Here is a 17,698-nt window from a genome sequence, read left to right as displayed (position 1 = left end):
AAAATAAGAAAAAAGAAAGATCTCAAAAAAGGCGACAGAGTGATGCTTCTGAGACCAAACCAGAGCAGCCACCAAAACACAATCACCATTTAAGGTGGCGTTTATAGAAACGGAGACAAGAAAAAAAATAAAACATGTTTAAAAAAAATAATGAATTCCTATTGGAGCTGGTCTCAACCTTTCCCCCAGGGAGCAATCCATGAGGGTCCAGCTATTCTTACATGGGAAAGTCTTCCTCTAGCCAAAGGCGGCCAGGCTCTCTCGACAACAAGGCCCCATCCACAGCAGATACTTGAGACAAAGGCTGAAGGCCTCACATCATCGAGCATGAAAATACTGACTGTTTTCGGGAGACAAGAACATCACCCCCTACACACGCACACAGATAAACTCAACCAGACACACACACCCCCCCCAAAAAAAATGACCGCTTGCCAGAAAGAAGTGCGTGGAAAAGAACAAACCAGTCGTTTGCCTTATTTTGCCTGAATGGCCCGGGGGGGTCAAATGAAACGGGGGGGGGGTGCTCGCCCTCTGGGACGCATCGCTGAGACAATAAAGTCATAAATTGGAAGGGATTTAAATCACTCTCAATCACACCATAGCCAGTGATTCACAACAGCCTTTTCTTTTCTGCACCGTTTGAGCTCCACCCAGTTAACTGCCACCAATGGCACTTTGAAGATGTGCACTGACCCGTGCCCCATGTCATCCAGATATGATCACTCGCACGGACACTAGTTCATTTCCTCAATGCAGCATGTGCCGGGCATCTTTTCGGGGGGCTGACCTCGAGACCCAAAAAGACAAAAATTGAGTATCGCAACAATTCTGGCAGATAGGATATCCTACATTGAAAAAAGAGTCGAGACAGTTGAATAAAATACAGGATGCATCAGCTACAACACTAAAATGATCTCAAATGCAAACAATGAATTTGTTTATCTTGCTGATAGGGCTAGACCTCCCTAACTCTGTCTGTCTCGCTGTTTGCATGGCCTTGTCTGCCGCTCCCTTTCTTTCCGTGTCCACAAAATCTACCTATTCAATTTCTCTCAGGCCAATTAGCTTACTCTCCTCAAAATTGCCCTTTCCGGCATTTAGACTAAATTCACTCCATTACGAGCATTATCGCTCAATCCCATCACAGGTTACAGTTTCACGGTGTTTGTTTACATAATTGACTGTCGACTGATTCACCACCACTATTCAAGGCAGGCCGCATTCATATTCTGTGTGTAACGTGGTTATGCTGAAAACTAAACATTCAAGTTTGACATTTGGCACTTGCATTCACAGCGCAAGACCCAGGAACCTGGCCTCCTTTTGGGAGCAGCGGAGTGCATCTACTAGAGAAAGGGTTTTTTTTGCGCCGGAGTGTCTTGGCACAATTGATCAAACCTCCAGTGTGTTTTAAGAGCGAGGGCTAGCCACAATTCTGAGGTATGACAACAATGCAGAGCTATTACAAACCTGCTTGCATGAGCATGGCAAAACCCCAGACTCCCTAGACAGTATTGTCTTATGGACAGCTTGGGCACAATAAATAACGACAATGAACTCACTAGGAATCTGTTTGCTCTGACCCACAGGGTTGGTGTGGGTGTGACTGCTTAAGGACCTGCCTGAGGATGTAACAGCAACACCCCCCACCCCCCCAAAAACAAGAAAACCAGTCACTCAGAATAAGCTCTCCAAACTGCAGCCATGGCTGGCTAAGGTCAAGCACCCTGACTGACCCTCAACAAAAGCTGAGATTCCTCAGAACGTAGGCCTGCATGGCACGGCTTGCACAGGAGAGACACGGAAGGGTGTGTGTGTGGGGGGGGGTGAGAGGGTGGGTGAGGAGGAGAGGCTGGAGAGGCTCCGGCCCCCTCTCAGGACACTCTCATGCTGGCCGGTCGAGGATTAGCCTACAGTGGGCCCGAGCCAAGACGATCCAAACGGGACCAGAGCAGGAATGCAATAATCACACACGCAACAGCAGCCGCCCCATTGATCTGCACTTTCCCTCCATTCTTAAAAAAAAAAAAACGTTTCTCAATGCTTTAGAAATGCTTGGGTTGAGATTACCAGGGGGTGGGGGACCGTGTTGGGGGTGCAAAGAGTGGGAAAGGCCATTTAATTACCAGCAAGTGTAGTATTATTTTGTGGGACCGCGGTGAAGTAGGGCCCCACAAAACTGCGCCTCTCCTGAGCTGAGAATTTGAGGGGTTGCATTAGTCAGAGGCGATTCTCTCCCAGACAATATTCTTTTAAAAAATCTTTTGATTTTGCCTCAAAGACAAATGGCCTCTTTAGCAACACACACACAAAAAAAATCTGAAAAGTTTAATAAAGGCTCAAAAGAGCTCTGACACAGAGGCAATGATGGAAGTGAAGAAGTGGAGAGTGGGAAAGAAGGAGAGAAAGAGAGAGAGAGAGAGAGGGAGAGGGAGAGGGAGAGAGAGAGGGAGAGGGAGGGAGAGAGGGAGAGGGAGGGAGAGGGAGGGTGAGAGAGAGGTTGTTGTTTTTCCTTCTCTCATACCCCTGTGCCCCAAATCTCTCTCGCAGCACCTCCCCTTCCCCCAACTCCTCCAAAATAAGACTCCGGAGGAGGGAACGCAAGGCACTCGGCCTCCCTCATCCACAACCACAGGCAGAATACCTCCGCAGGGTGGGTCCCCAGGGCACCCAACTTAGGCGGACATTTTACAACACGCAAAGAGCTGTAATAGCTGTACAATAAAATGTTTATTAAGTTTCTTCTGTGACTTTCTGGCTCTTTAATCAAGTTAGACTGAGTTTGGGAGTGTGCAGTTCAGGCACGGTGGCTGCATCAGAGTACTTAACTTAGTGAGAGTCACACGCTCTTCATTCAAACCCTGCTACCCTCAAAGAGAGCATTCGGACTTCCATTTGGAGCTAATAAATTGAGACGATAACGGAATAATGGACGCAGAACATGAAACTCAAAAACAAATATTGTTGAGGAAAAAAAAAGAGAGAGAAACAGGAGCACTGGCCATCCCACTCACCGGGCAGATAGATAAAGAGAGGTGAGTGACCGCACAGCCAAGGACAATCCAGCATGGCTGGCTGATAAAACAAATGTTTTTGAAAGACAGCTAGCCCGCTTTTAGGAAGCTTTTGTTTTAAAAGTGTCAGCCCTGGCCAAAAACACTTAGGAAGATTCCATCTTTTTCAGGACACTTACTATTGTCCGGGATATGTGGGTGCACCTCCAATACGGTTTAAAATCACTTTCCTGTCATCTCCAGGGGCAAGCTACTTACCTTTGGAGTTGAACGCCTCCTTGAGTTGGAGAAGCACGTCTGCAAAGTGCCTCACGTCGTTGACCAGCTGCATAATGTAGTCGGAGTCGGCCGGTGCCGCGTCTGTGCTGTCCGAGCCCGAGCTGACGGAGCTCTGCGAGCTGCTTTTGGCCGGCCGGCCCCAGGTGCCCCCGCCGGTGCCCAAGGAGGAGGAGGAGGAGGAGGTGGTGGTGGTGGTGGTGGTGGTGGCGGTGTTGATGGTGCCCGAGGACAGGGGGAAGAAGTGCGAGTTGGAGAGGCGAGCGATGCCAAGGGAGCGCTTGTTCCCGCCAGCGCTGCTCTGTCGCAACATCCCAGCCGCAGCCAGTGTGTCCAGTGAGGGGGAGGTGGGGGAGTGAGGAGAAGAGGAGGACAGCTCCTCTCCTCTCACTCACTCACTCGCTCACCGCCTCTTATATCTCCTCTGCGCCGTCTCGGACACTTTCTGTCTTGCTCTCCTCCTCCGACCCCGATTTGCTCTTCGCTCGCAAATCGCCCAGGGTGTCTCACAAAACAGAAGAAGGTCCTGTACACACATACATACAAACACACACACACACACACACATCCTGTTAAAAGTCCCTTTGACAACAACGCCTCAGATGTTACCCCACACCAAGCCGAGCTGATGTCAAAACCTCCAGCAGCCTCCATGGGAACACATGTACCCCATATGCCACTATGATCTCCCTGCCACACACGCAAGCATTGAATGGTAGCCATGGCGCCAGATGTAACCACGCACACAGATGTTCCTATAAACCAGACTGAATTTTGACTTTCCTTTGGCTTTGTTAGGCCTTGCACTCTACACAAATGACAGAGTAGGCTGATGTAACACAAAGCCTCAGTGTAGCCTGGTAGACATGAAACCTCTCTATTCTGGGAAAGTGAGCGCTCGGTAACAAGCCAGGCAGCCAGGCCATTCAGAGGCCCCTGTCTGGTGATGGGTCATATTGTGAATGCGTTGCAAAGCTGCTCTTGGTGGAGGTCATGGTGGAGGGGAGAGAGGACAGCAAGAGAGAAATAGCAGAAGAATACAAACCCCATCATCTCACCATCACAACCTAGAATCTGCTGCACCACCTCCCACTCTCTCTCTCACACACACACACACACATTTTCCCTCCCTACTCCTACAACACTCCCAGCATCTATGCATTGCACCACACACACACACACACACACACAGTACACTGCGACATGAACTCTCAATTAAAAGGTATAACGACACTACGTTAACTCGATTGATATTTACTATAGTAGCCTAACATAATGCATAATAGTTTAATGCTCCCAGGGAAGAATTTTGTATATGAAATTAGAGATGTGTATACTAACCAGCAAATTACAAGACATCAGATCAGTTCCATGAAGATGTTCAGTAGATAAAAAACCTTAAACTCTTTTCCATTTGTTTCCAATCAGGTTGCCAGGTTCCAGACAGGTTGAATTTGCATTCAAGAGTCGGAAATATTATGCGTGACCACCACCACACCACATTGACAAGCTCCCTCCTGTTTTGCTTAGCAGTGCGAGGAGCGATAGCGAGAAGTTATTTTAGTTATGTAGTATCTCTCTCCACCACAACAAACTAGTGGATGTGCTCGAAAACGCTGTAGTTTATGCACATCGCGCAAAATAGAAGCAAATAAAGTTCTGGACCGATGTAAATGTTCACGTCAGCGAGCACGAGCCAAAAAAAACCGTTAACTTATTACATTCGTCTATTAACATTTGGAGTCACACCGATTCGTTCCAAAGGAAATGTATCATTTTAAAGTGTCAGCCAAATACTCACCCAATATGTTATCCAGAGTCATCGTAAACTGTAAAGTTCTGCTTTCAATTCTTCTCAATGATGTTTATCCAATTTTGCAAACTATTCCAGTGCCGCTCTTTCGCATTTGTGCGTCCGTTTGTCACCGCTATTTGCTCCGTGTCGAAATTATGGAAGCGCGGTGCAATCTCTATCTACAAATACCCCTTCAGGTCACGTGACAAAATGTAGAATTTTTGGTTGGCTCGGCGTGGATTAAGAGGGTGGGCTCGCGGTCTCCTCCCCCTAACAACAGGTGTTCTGTCTGTTGACATGTCGTGTTTATGATAGAATATCTAGAAATACCTGTCATTCTGTAATCTTTCGATAAAGAAAATAAAAATCACGCAACGATACAACTAGCGAGACAGTGTTAAACATCAAGTGGTCCTAGCGTTTGGTTTAATAGACACTCAAAGAGCACAAAAACTGCAACATCATTATTAAATTGCATGCTGATAGACACCTGAGAAAGGTAGCCTAATAGCCTAATGAAATTACAGAAAATACATAAAATTATAGGTTCCGGTCTCGTGACAAGTCTCTTGACAAATCTCTTGACTTCTTCAAGATGAAATCACTACATTGAAGAACACTGATTCAGCGACTTAAGACTACCTAGGCCTACCCCATTTCTAAAGACATCTGTTCCATCTAGTGGGCAAAGTATGCAAGCATGTATAGGCTAAATACCGTCATGAAACAGCACCCCCTATATTTCAGTGAATGCCCTAAATGGAAGTTTGTTGAAAGTCCAAATACGTCCAATATTTATTTTACAGTAGTTAGTTGTTAAAGTAAAGTTATGTCCCACATTCTAAAAAAACTAAAAAGGTGAAGCCTTCTACTATTTCCCTTTGTAGACCTACTTCCAATACATAAAAGACTAAGCAAAGACTAGAAGTATACAGGTGCTGGTCATATAATTAGAATATCACAAAAAAGTTGATTTATCTCAGTAATTCCATTCAAAAAGTGAAACTTGTATAATGTATACATTCATTCCACACAGACTGATATATTTCAGGTGTTTATTTCTTTTAATTTTGATGATTATAACTGACAACTAATGAAAATCCCAAATTCAGTATCTCAGAAAATTAGAATATTCAACGCGATTTGTAAAAAAGGTTCAATTTTGAAGACACCTGGTGCCACACTCTAATCAGCTAATTAACTCAAAACACCTGCAAAGGCCTTTAAATGGTCTCGCAGTCTACTGAAAGAAATGACTTGTAGAATTTACTTAATAAAATCCTTGTAAGTATTTGCACTCAAACTTTCTAAGTAAATTTTAATGCTGTAATATCAAGTATAACTTACTTACCAGTATCAAGTACAATGTACTTACTACTAACCTTAAAAATTGTGATGATATTATGTAAATGTTATTTAATTATTTTCATACAGGAATATCAGTTATCAAAATATTAAGTAAATCTTACATGTCTGTAATATTTACTGTTATGAAGTGAATAAGTAGATTTTACTATATTTTTTCTGTTTGAAAATTTTAATTACCTAGTTGTATTAAGTTGTTTTACTCTACACTATAATTCTGCAATGTTACTTATTTTCTTTTGATAAATCTTAACCTTATGCAGTTAATATGCTTTTACCACATACCACACAATTAAAATGTAATGCAATTAACTGTTTATTTTGTCAGAACAGCCATGCTCACAATGTTCACACATTATATGAACTTAACGTTGGGGCGGGGAGCAACAAAAAATGTTGTGGGCAGTCATCACTGAAACTCAACACGGCATGTACCCACTGATGTGTTTGCTGTATTGAAAAAATAAAACACTGTTGAATGCTCATTCAAATGACTGCTTTTCTTCACCATTTTTTTTTAATAACTAAAATATCACTGGTGACCATACATACTGCCTGTCAAAATGTTTAACCCATGTTTAAGGCATAAAATATAAATGAGAATATCACAAGGAAAAAAAACAACAACAAGAGGTGAAGTTTTACAGCAACAGAGCTAACACAACCAGAATCCTAAAAGGACAGTATGTTTTACCATTAGTAAAATTAACAATCAATGCCACTCCTACCCAATGTTTTTGTCTCCAAGTATTACAACATATCAAAGATAAAACACTCAATTTGTCGGCAAATATTGCAAAGATGTGGTTGTGTCAACTTGCTCTCAAAGACAAACACACAACATACAACATAACACAACTTAACGGGAAGTCAAAAGCATTTGACAAAAACTTCCAACAACTGGTTGAGATGGTGATCTGGTGAAAGCATTTAAGCCAGCAATTTCAACTTTAAAGCTTGTATTTTTGGGGACAGCTTAATGCCATCCAAATCCAAGAAAAGTTTTTGGAAAACTTAAAGTGTATCGAAGTGCTGGCGGATATGCAAGGTTGAGGGCATAAATGAGTCCCATAAGCAATGCGCACGCTTTTGCGGTGCATCCACATCCTTCGATCATCTCCTTTCCTTCAACAACGATGGCCACATCAGCTGGATCCTCTGCACCATGAACCACCAGGATTTTGAGGACATGTTGCCTGGCATCACTGCGGCAGTCCTCCTGCATACAATTTACAAGAAAAAAGACAATTCTATTGAGTGACAAATCAGAATTTCCTCATTCATAATGACGTCATTTCCAGAAAGTAAATCATTAAGTTGATTGTGAGCTGTAATCATACTTTACCTGGCAATCTTCAAAAAGGTCCTCCACTTTCTCACCCAGGTACACAATGAGGCTGCGGATAACAGTGTCACGTTTCTCCTCAATGCTTTGGTTCTGTTAACAGTTTAATATAGTGTCAATATTGAAGCCTTATTCATAAACAATGAACTGTCTCAGGAAAACACAAGAGCATACACTAAATTGCCAAAAGCATTGGGTCACCTGCCTTGATGCGCATGAACTTAAGTGACATCCCATTCTTAATCCATAGGGTTTAATATGACGTCAGTCCACTCTTTGCAGCTATAACAGCTTCAACTCTTCTGGAAAGGCTCCACAAGGTTTAGGAGTGTGTTTATGGGATTTTTTGACCATTCTTCCAGAAGCGCATTTGTGAGGTCACACACTGATGTTGGATGAGGAGACAGTCTCTCAGTCTGCGCTCTAATTCCTCCCAAAGGTGTTCTCCTGGGTTGAGGTCAGGACTCTGTGCAGGCCAGTCAAGTTCATCCACACCAAACTCTGTCATCCATGTCTTTATGGACCTTGCTTTGTGCACTGGTGCACAGTCATGTTGGAACATGAAGTGGCCATCCCGAGCTGGGCTTGGCCCCCTTAGTTCCAGTGAAAGGAACTCTGAATGCTTCAACATTAACCAAGAGATTTTGGACAATTCCATACTCCCAACTTTGGAAACAGTTTGGGAATGGCCCCTTCATGTTCCAACATGACCGTGCACCAGTGCACAAAGCACTGGTGCATGCTGTATATGCTTACGAATATGTGTGTGTGTGTGTGTGTGTGAGAAAGAGAGTCAGAAAAGCTGAAGGTCTATCTTGAAAAAGTGAGCAAGCACACCTGACTTAGTCTGTACAAGAACAGTCTCAGCGTGGTCCCGAAACACCTCCCTTGGCCTTAGCTCTGCTCCAGGGACATTGTGGTTATTCTCCTGAATTCCTCCTTGATCTGCATTGACATAAATCACAAATACAATATCAGGTAAGGAGATGAATAATCTGGTGCTAAATGAAAATTCAAATTATAAGGAGAGAATTTAAACCTTATAGATATTCATGGTGGAATTATATTTATTATAGAAACATTGTTAGTGCCCAATGGAACAGGTCAACAAAGCAGGCCATCTCTCTCTGAAGTCATCAGCAGCTGGACTTTCACTCACAATCTTAAGCCTTCGAATCGAGAATGTTTTGGCCATTTTCTCTTGAATCACCTTGGTGTTGTTACTCTTCTTTACCTCATTAAGAAGTTCCTGTCTTTCCATCTCCAGACTGTCGCTTGTTTCTCCACTTGGATGTGGAGGAAGGTAGTTCACCTCTGCCTTCTTCGGTCTCTTGCAATTTTTTGCAGGATTTCGCTCACCCGGGAGTTTCCTTCTCAATGAGTTGACATCAAGCTCAGGACAAGGTACTTCAAGCCTTTTCAGTTTGCTACGGTAATTAGCCATCTTGTATGTAAGACGCTGCTGCCACCCATACATGCCTGAAAATGAGGTATCAGGCTCCCTTAGGCATGGATGCTTTTTTAACAGAGCTTCTACAACTGCCAGTCTTTGACGGCCAGTGGGATAAGCAGTGTAGTAGAACACAGTGTCAGCAAGTTTCTCAAGTATGCTTGAGTTCATGGTTGGATTCTGAAGGAATGAACCATCACTTTCATAAGCCTTATTTCCTGCATTAAGGAGCATTTCAACATCGTATGAAAAGGTGGGTATCTGAAAATTAGTTGGCCATGGTTCTGATCGGCATTCTGGGGACTGTGGTAAAATGATGATGTCAGCTGAGCTAATTCCAGAATTGTCATCCTGCAAAGACACATCCAGTGACACTGGAGGAGAGGAAGCAACTGACTCGTTGATGGGAGTCAATGTCAGAATCACAGACTCGTCCATTCTAACTAGTTTGATTGTGTCTTTGTCCTTAACCACATCTGTTGATGTTAGAGTGAAGAATTGGTTATCAAAGTCTTTGTCCATGTACATAACAGTAAAGCTCCCTTGGAGTTGAAAATGACCCTGTGCAACTTCTAAAAGTTCATCTAAAGTGCTAGGGACTCCATTTGGTAGGGTCAACTTGTGAACTTGAGTCTCTTCAATAATCACACGTAGTTGAGTTGGGGCAGACATCATAATCTTGGGCAAGCAGAACTACAAGAAAAAACAGAACAAAAGATATGGTTCAATAAGACAAGAGCAGATATTCCATTTAACCACAATATCATATATTTAATGCATGTACTAGACCAAGGGATCCCAACCTTTCGGGACATTTTTAAAACCATACAAAACCTGGAATAAATACACAAATAAGTCCAATGAAGTTGTAATGCAAACAAGATGGATTCACACCATTTAAAATTATACTTTACCTAGTTTTACAGGCAGATGTGGTGTTTCAGAGAAATCATTCGATCGCCTTGCAATGAATAAGTTGCCAATGGGTATGTGTCAGTGAGTTGTGAGTGCTCAATGACTTTGACTATGCTTGTGGACTCTAACTTGAAACATCTGAAACGCTCAAGGTACCACGCAATTTGCAATTTCACCACAAACACTAAGCTGTCACGAACAATGATGATTTGCAGTATTTCAGCAAAGTCGGGCAATCCACCAGTGTGGCCATATACCAGGATCATGCCAACACCGTAACTGGTGCCCCGAAATTCTGCCTGTTTTGTAAAATTAACAGCTGTCTCTTCAGGAGATTTCTGTAATAGAAATTCTCGTATGTTGTCATTTACAACCTCTAATGGCACTCTGGACATCTTTGACACAGACACCGCAGGTTTTTTGACATTTGAACTATGGAGATGGTATGCAATCATGGACTGATGTTTTTTTGCCAGACTTCAAAATGTTACGGAAGCAGTTAGTCTGTCTCACAATCTTCTTAAAGGGTTCAGGATTTTGGACATAGGACCTCATTTCCAAGTAAGCAAGTGTGATATTTATCAGTGGAGACCGTTTTCAACACGTTTCATCCAGTCCTTCTAATTGCAGAGTTCGCAGGTGCTAGGCTAGCGCAAGTCAACGGTATGTGCTAGCCTGCCACTAAAAACAGTCTTACCCACTCCAAAGTACACCCAAGGCAAATAAATTATAACGCCAGACTATCGATGTAAATGTCTGTATTGATAGTTTTATTTCTAACATTATTCTATCCTTGCATTTCAACGATCGCATTACATTTTGAGGGACTAGTGTCTTAGCAGCGGCGGAATTATACTTGCTCCAGTTAGTAGTACTGCGCCAAAAAGTAAACAGTAAAGCGCACTCCAATGGGGATACCTAGTAGTAGCCTTGGTAATATCAGTCCGCCGCTGAGATGCAAAATGACTACTACCAACTTCAGGGAACAAAGTATAACTATTGCAACGCGATGCGAGGGTAGTTGTATTTCTTACACTATTCTATCAACACAGACATTTACATCGATTGTCTGGAATTTGCCTCGAGTGTCCTTTGGAGTAGGTAAGACTGTTTTTAGTGGCAGGCTAGCACATACCGTTGACTTGCGCTAGCCTAGCACCTGCGAACTCTGCAATTAGAACGACTGGATGAAACGTGTTGAAAACGGTCTCCACTGATAAATATCACACTTGCTTACTTGGAAATGAGGTCCTATGTCCAAAATCCTGAACCACCCCTTTAAAGAAGCTATGCTTAGCTTCAAACCTCATTGTCCACTAGTGCACCAAATGCTTTAATGAGCTGAGGATAATGCTCTAAAAAATGGTGTTTTGGAATCAATTTTTGTTGTGGAAAAACACTGCTAAATCTATGTCTATGCTCAGCAATCAGACTATCGAGGTGACCAATGCTTTCATCTGTGTGGGTAGGTGACATTACCAAGGCAACAACATCTTTGAGTGACATCAACAACTGCCAGGCCTGTTCCCCTTCTGGTACTTTGGTACCAAGCATAAGTGGAAGCAACCTCAATAAACACCAATTCTCAGTTGCGTTCCCACCAATGGTTTTACGGGAGGCAAAGGTTGGTGGTATACCATGGGGACAATTTGTACGGTCTTTCCACTTGTATGGGAACTGTTTGATAATTCTATTGAGCTCTTCAAAAGAAAAGTATTTTTTCTTTATTAAAACCCCAAGACACAATGCCAATTCTACAGGTACTATACCTTCAAGTAAGTCATGGAGTATATCGGGTGGGTAACCTGTAGTCACATGAAAATGATTTAATCTTTGAGTAATTGCACAATGCTTTTTTACTCCATGACTATGGGTGTTACTGTCCAATGCTGCTTCAATGTCCAACTCATGTTGCTGTTTTGTTCTACTAGGGAACGCTCCTACCCTGACCTCCAAGTCCTGAAACTGGGACCGCTCTCCAACACAAAATCTACAAATGTATGACCCACTAAAACTTTCAATAAACCCCCCGACTGAGTGGGCACCAAGGTTATCGGCAATGACAGAAAATACAGTGCCTTTTATGATTTTTCCTAAACAGTGCACAAAAATACCACCATCTTCTAAGTTTCTCAAATCCCTTAAAGGAATTATCCGGAGTAAAATGCACTTTAGATCGATTTACGGATGATTGGGAGTACATACGTTGAGTTGACATCCAAATCATGTCATTCGGATGTGTTTTGAGAAAGTTCTCAAATTGTATATATTGAGCGAAATTGTAGTAAAATCACAATGAAATTGTGTGATTTTACTACAATTGGCCATAAAATTACAGTGAATATAGAGCGGAAAGCCGTAATTTTACGGCAATTCCTTGTATGATATTTTACCATCATTTTACGGTAACCAGGCGGCAACTTTTGCTGCCGTGCCTTTTACCGTTTTTTTACAGGTTTTTTTTTTTTTTGCTGCTGTACATTTTAATGTTTTTTTATTATATATATTTTCTCTTATTTCAGACATTTTACATGGTCAAACCATATAAAAATACACCATAAGTTAGTTCCAAAAGTTATAAGTTTATTCTAACATCAAATGAGGCATTGCATTTCTACAGTTTCCAATTAATTTACAGTGCATTGTAAAACAAAATATTATTCCTCAAAATATTTGAGAAAAACGATGGCTTAAAACTACTTTAACCATTCTTGTTCTGACAACTTAAAACTTTGTTGTAGCTACTCAATTCATTTCAGGAAACCGATTGCCTTAAACCTTTTAATTTGGTTTTAACACACTGAACTCATATCTAAACAGTTTATTTAGCTAAGTGCCAAACACTCATAACTGAATACATTCATTCAATATAAAACTCTGTGATTTGAAGAGTTTTAGGCAATGCAAGCCAAATTATAATTATTAAGGCAATCTACAAAACCTGTTAACTTCACTCCAGATCATTTGTAGCTTGGGTTTGATGGCTTTCTCCCATCATTGATCAAAATTGAAGACGATAACCTGAATGAACTCAATGAAGCCACTTTGCTCCTCAGGGTATCTCAAAAAGGAGAGCACAAATCAGTCCCATTATTTAGATAGATAGATAGATAGATACTTTATTGATCCCCAGGGGAAATTCAAGACAATCTTAGAAACACATCCCAACCCTTACAATTGAGTGGAATAAGAAGTGCTATTAAAAAAAGACAAGAGTCTAAAAATACACCAAAATTCAATATCAAACTCTAGCAAAAGCCAGCATATTGTTCAGGAGAGGGTGCTCAATAAAGTAGACAGTGGAGGCTGCTGTTAGCCTCTTTTCAACTTTTGGACCTTACTTGACAACAGGATGTTCTCATATCTGACATTCAACAGCAGTGGTGTCCTCACATATGACAGCAGTGGTAAGATGTCTGCTGGAAGCAATAAAATGCAAACACAAACTTCAGAATTAGGATTTTCCAACCACACAAATGAACGGCCTCAGACAGATTGTGTAAGGGCCTATTTAGACCGCAAGCATGGCGACTGTGTGTCAGCTGCGTTACCTGTCCGTTTTCATTTTGGCACAGATGTTAACAGGTTAGAGCGTACACTGCCTGCGTGACACGCATGTCTCAGGTGTGTCTTGAACCACGCTGAAAACGTGTGTATGCTAGAAATAGGACTGGCGTGTATTTTTCAAGCGATAGGCAAATGTGTAGAAAGCGCTTCCATTCAAAAGAGACAGTGAAGAGATGCTACAATAGGCAGACTGCCCACAGCAGCGCTACATCTGAGACATCTCTGGTATGAATGCACAGATAAAACACAATGCAGCAGCCATGGAACAGACACGCAATGCACATGCCACGTTGACGCTCTGAATAGGCCCTAAAAAACTTTGTGTAATACATTGATGCTCACCTGTCATAGATATTGCAAGTTCCGTGGACTGTCCAACACTTCCAAACTCCTAAAATTACACAAAATACCAATATAACAAAATAACAATAAAATAAAACAAAGATAGCACCAACCAATATGAATGACATTACTCTTGGACAAAACAAACATAATAGCATTTTACACAAGTAATTTATGAATGCAATACATGTAGCTTAACGTTAATAAGAAAAATACCACAAGTATAATAGATAAAAAGGTGTGTTAACTTGCATAGCCATTAGATCCAAGGTACTTTCGTTGTTAGCACTTATTCTGCTCATATTCGGCATTGGAGGGACAGAAGAAGAAACATTAGGTTGTTGAATAAAGCTGTATTATACAAACAGATCTCTATTGACAACCTATGTTTCTCTGTATTGCATGAATCACATTAGACTACAGCAACAGTGAAATGATAAACTGGTGAACATAGACAACTACATTATTTTCACATAAACATAATGCTTACAGGATTGTTTAATCTGCATTTACCACAAGCCAGCCTTTCTGGAAACCTTTAAATAACACGATGCTAAAAAGGCTGTGCTATGCTAGTTAGCTAAACAATAGCTAGTTGGGTTCTACAAACTTACAAGGACAAAGATAGGTAAAATACACAACAGAGTCCTCCTCCTTAATCTAAATTATGATAGTCATGCATTATTGAAGGCATGTGAACACCATTTTGAAATATCAGAATTCATGGTTAACATGGGCTAGCACTAGCTTGCTAGCAGCAGCTGTTGACTTATTTTTAATGTTAGCTAATCATTTGCAGTCGACAGTTTTATTACCACCCGAATATCCTTACATTTTAACTAAACCTTACCTCTGGATAGCTGTGCCTCCTCTTTCACAAAGATAATTCCATTATTCCTGCACACGTGTTTCTCATACTTCAAAAGCTCCTCTGTTGAAAGTTGCTGTGAGTGAGTGAAGAAAAAAGTAACGGTCTTTCAGAGAGTCTGACCAAGCGAACTCCCCTCCCCCAACAACATTTGCTGCAGAGCGCCAGCCAATCAAATTGCAGTTATGCTAATGAGTAAAGGCAGCTCATTAGCATAATCAAGCCGAGTTCATAAGATGGCCCGAGACGCCGTATTTGCAGATAAAAGTCATTTGTTTGTAGCCTAGAAATCTAGACGCACCCTAGCGGCGGCAAATTAATTTGCTCAGCCTGTACGTCTAGTACCAAACCATAGGGATTTCTATTGGCTGATGCTGTGGACGTCATCCAATCACAGCGCTCTATTTTGTTAGAGTCTTAAGGCGGGCTTAACAGGATAACGACAGTCCTGCAACAGTGAACAACAAGGCAGGTGGCTATGGCGAACGAAGAGCGGTTGTTTGAATCGGCGTTGGCGTCAACTCTGGAGGAGTTGGACTAGTGCTTTTCTTTGAAAGTTGAACAACACAATGCACTTAAGTCATTCCTTTCGAAGAAGGATGTATTTGCCGTTTTGCCGACCGGATACGGATATGGTCGTAGCGCTGGCCTATTGCATGCCTAGGCAGTTTGAAAGACAATTCTCTGCCCGCCCCTTGGATTAAGCGAGGTGAATGGTTTGATTCCAGACTATACATTTCAATGATATAGGATGGCCCGCCAGGCTAATTTGTTTGTTTTTTTATACTTGGATTTTCTGACCACTAATGAGAAATAGATGCTGTACATTATTTAAAAAGCTGTTATTGTAAAACATGTCTGAAATGTTGTTTGAGCCTATAGCCTACACCATCTAACATTAGCAAGTTAGCAGTCAGTGGTTAAAACACCAAAACAAATTTTTCACAGTATTTTTACACTGATAACTAAATTAAAAGTCTAAACCATTTTAAAATGGTACAACTGTGCTAAAAAACGGTGGATTCTTCTCATTTAAACATTACAGACTTTGTCTGTGCTTTTACGGCAGTCTTCTTGAAAAAGCTGATTTTACTGTATTTTACAGGTATATTCTCTTATTATTAAAAAGTATAAAAAGAGTATAAAACCGTATTTTTTACGGTAAATGTCAGCTAATTTTTTTTTTTTTACAGTGTATGGGGGCAGTGTGCTGTAAGTATGTAGAGGATGTGTGTTAGAGAAGATCCTGAAGACAATGTGCTGTGTATGTAGGGAGGGGGGGCAGTGTGCAGCAAGTATGTAGAGGAGGCTTACTGTAGCAAGCAGTGTGCTGTATGTATGTGAGGTGATGACAGTGATGATGTAAGTGTGTGTGTTTTGTGTGTGTGTGTGTTGGGGATGGGGGGGGGCAGAAAGGCTAGGCAATCAAGGACATGGGTAGATAGATGGAGGAGAAATCAAAAATAATAAATAAAAAGTTCTATGGAGATGTGCAAAAGTTGGAGAAAGTCAGATGTGTGTGTGTGTGTTTTGTCGTGTGATGAAATAAGAAAATAAATAAAAGGTCTGTAGCATAGGGAGAGGGATGTAAAAGTGCTAAAAGTCATGTAGGTGTGTGTGTGGGGGGGAGTGGTCATCAGTGCTGAGGAGTGAATGAGTGCAAATTCAGTATAGTGTGAATTCAGAGTTGGGAAAGGTTTGAGAGTGCTGAGGAGTGAATGTGTGCAAAGTCAGTATAGTGTGAGTTCAGAGTTCGGATGGCCTGGTGATAAAAACTTCTCCTGAGTCTCTCAGTTCTGGCTTTGTGACTACATAGGCGTCTTCTTGATTTCAGCGGTAGGAATAATCCATTGTTAGGATGAGAAAAGTCCTTCAGAATCTTTTGGGCTCTTAGGAGTACTCTTCTGGAATAGATATCTTGTAGAGCAGGGAGTTGAGTTCTTATAGTACGTTCAGATGAGCGCACTACTCTCTGCAGAGTACTACAATTTCTAACTGTGGAGTTCCCATACCAGGTGATGATGCTACCAGTTAGAACACTCTCAACCGCTGAAGTGTAGAAGGCCTTCATGATGGATGTAGAAACTTTGAATTTCCTTAGCTGACGAAGGAAGTAGAGTCGTTGTCTGGACTTCTTCAGAACATATTGAGTGTTAACAGTCCATGTTAAGTCTTCAGTAATGTGGACACATTTAAAACTTGTGACTCTCTCTACAGGTTGCCCGCTGATCATTAGTGGGGTGTAAGTAGTTCTGCTGCTTCCTTCTGTAATCCACTACCATTTCCTTGGTTTTATTGATATTCAGTGTCAAGATGTTAGATTGACACCACTGTGCCACCTCATCAACCTGATCCAAGTAGAGCTGTTCATTGTTGTTACTAATCAGGCCCAAGATCACTGTGTCATCTGCAAACTTGATGATGGAGGTATGACTACTGTTGGCTTTGCAGTCATGTGTGTAGATGTTGTACAGCAGTGTCAGACCCCCCACTAACCACTTGTGAACGGTTGGTGAGGAAGTCAAATATCCAGTGACACAGGGTGGTGTCCAGTCCTAAGGCCTTCATCTTTGTGACCAAGGTGAGAGGTACTATCGTGTTGAATGCTGAACTAAAGTCAATGAACAGCATCCTCACATAATTCCCATTCCCCTCCTCCAGGTGAGTTAAGGTGGTGTGCATGAGGTTTGAGATGGCATCCTCTGTAGACCTGTTGGCTCTATAAGCAAATTGGAGGGGGTGGAAGGAGGCAGGGAGG

At 41.8% G+C, this 17,698-nt stretch overlaps 2 protein-coding genes across 5 annotated transcripts in view; both read right to left on the bottom strand.

The window, feature by feature from the left end:
• arhgap29a (Rho GTPase activating protein 29a) overlaps positions 1-5,247 on the bottom strand; it is a 46,989-nt gene extending 41,742 nt beyond the window's left edge. For both annotated transcript variants that reach the window (XM_042067885.1, XM_042067886.1), the window contains exons 1-2: positions 5,095-5,247; positions 3,276-3,819 (exon numbers count right to left, since the gene is read on the bottom strand). In XM_042067885.1, the coding sequence (XP_041923819.1) occupies positions 3,276-3,606 (331 nt within the window). In that variant the 5' untranslated portion in view covers positions 3,607-3,819; positions 5,095-5,247. The remainder of the gene's footprint in view (positions 1-3,275; positions 3,820-5,094) is intronic.
• Positions 5,248-6,756: 1,509 nt separating this feature from the next.
• Positions 6,757-15,075, bottom strand: LOC121688822. 3 transcript variants are annotated; one of them, XM_042068697.1, is made up of 9 exons: positions 14,923-15,075; positions 14,325-14,366; positions 14,073-14,121; positions 13,505-13,582; positions 8,838-9,941; positions 8,636-8,743; positions 8,000-8,264; positions 7,799-7,891; positions 6,757-7,672 (listed from the first exon to the last, which is right to left on the bottom strand). In XM_042068697.1, exons 4-5 carry the CDS (start codon positions 13,532-13,534, stop codon positions 8,883-8,885), a joined length of 1,089 nt encoding a protein of 362 aa, XP_041924631.1. In that variant the 5' UTR covers positions 13,535-13,582; positions 14,073-14,121; positions 14,325-14,366; positions 14,923-15,075; the 3' UTR covers positions 6,757-7,672; positions 7,799-7,891; positions 8,000-8,264; positions 8,636-8,743; positions 8,838-8,882. The 3 variants fall into 3 exon arrangements, with proteins under 3 accessions (XP_041924631.1, XP_041924630.1, XP_041924632.1); XM_042068696.1 differs by having other exon boundaries at positions 13,505-13,579; XM_042068698.1 differs by having other exon boundaries at positions 9,033-9,941; positions 13,505-13,579.
• Positions 15,076-17,698: the final 2,623 nt, after the last annotated feature.

This window comes from Alosa sapidissima, chromosome 17 (genome assembly GCF_018492685.1).
Source record: "Alosa sapidissima isolate fAloSap1 chromosome 17, fAloSap1.pri, whole genome shotgun sequence".
NCBI lineage: Eukaryota > Metazoa > Chordata > Actinopteri > Clupeiformes > Clupeidae > Alosa > Alosa sapidissima.
Note: the sequence above shows the minus strand (reverse complement) of the source record. Positions and strands in the feature narration are given on the sequence as shown.

Coding starts and splice junctions, on each gene's coding strand:
- LOC121688822 (XM_042068697.1), bottom strand. CDS start 13,534: ATGTCAGATATGAGAACATCCTGTTGTCAA. Junction 9,942..13,504: donor TGAGAACATCCTGTTGTCAA/GTAAGGTCCAAA, acceptor TTTTTCTTGTAG/TTCTGCTTGCCCAAGATTAT.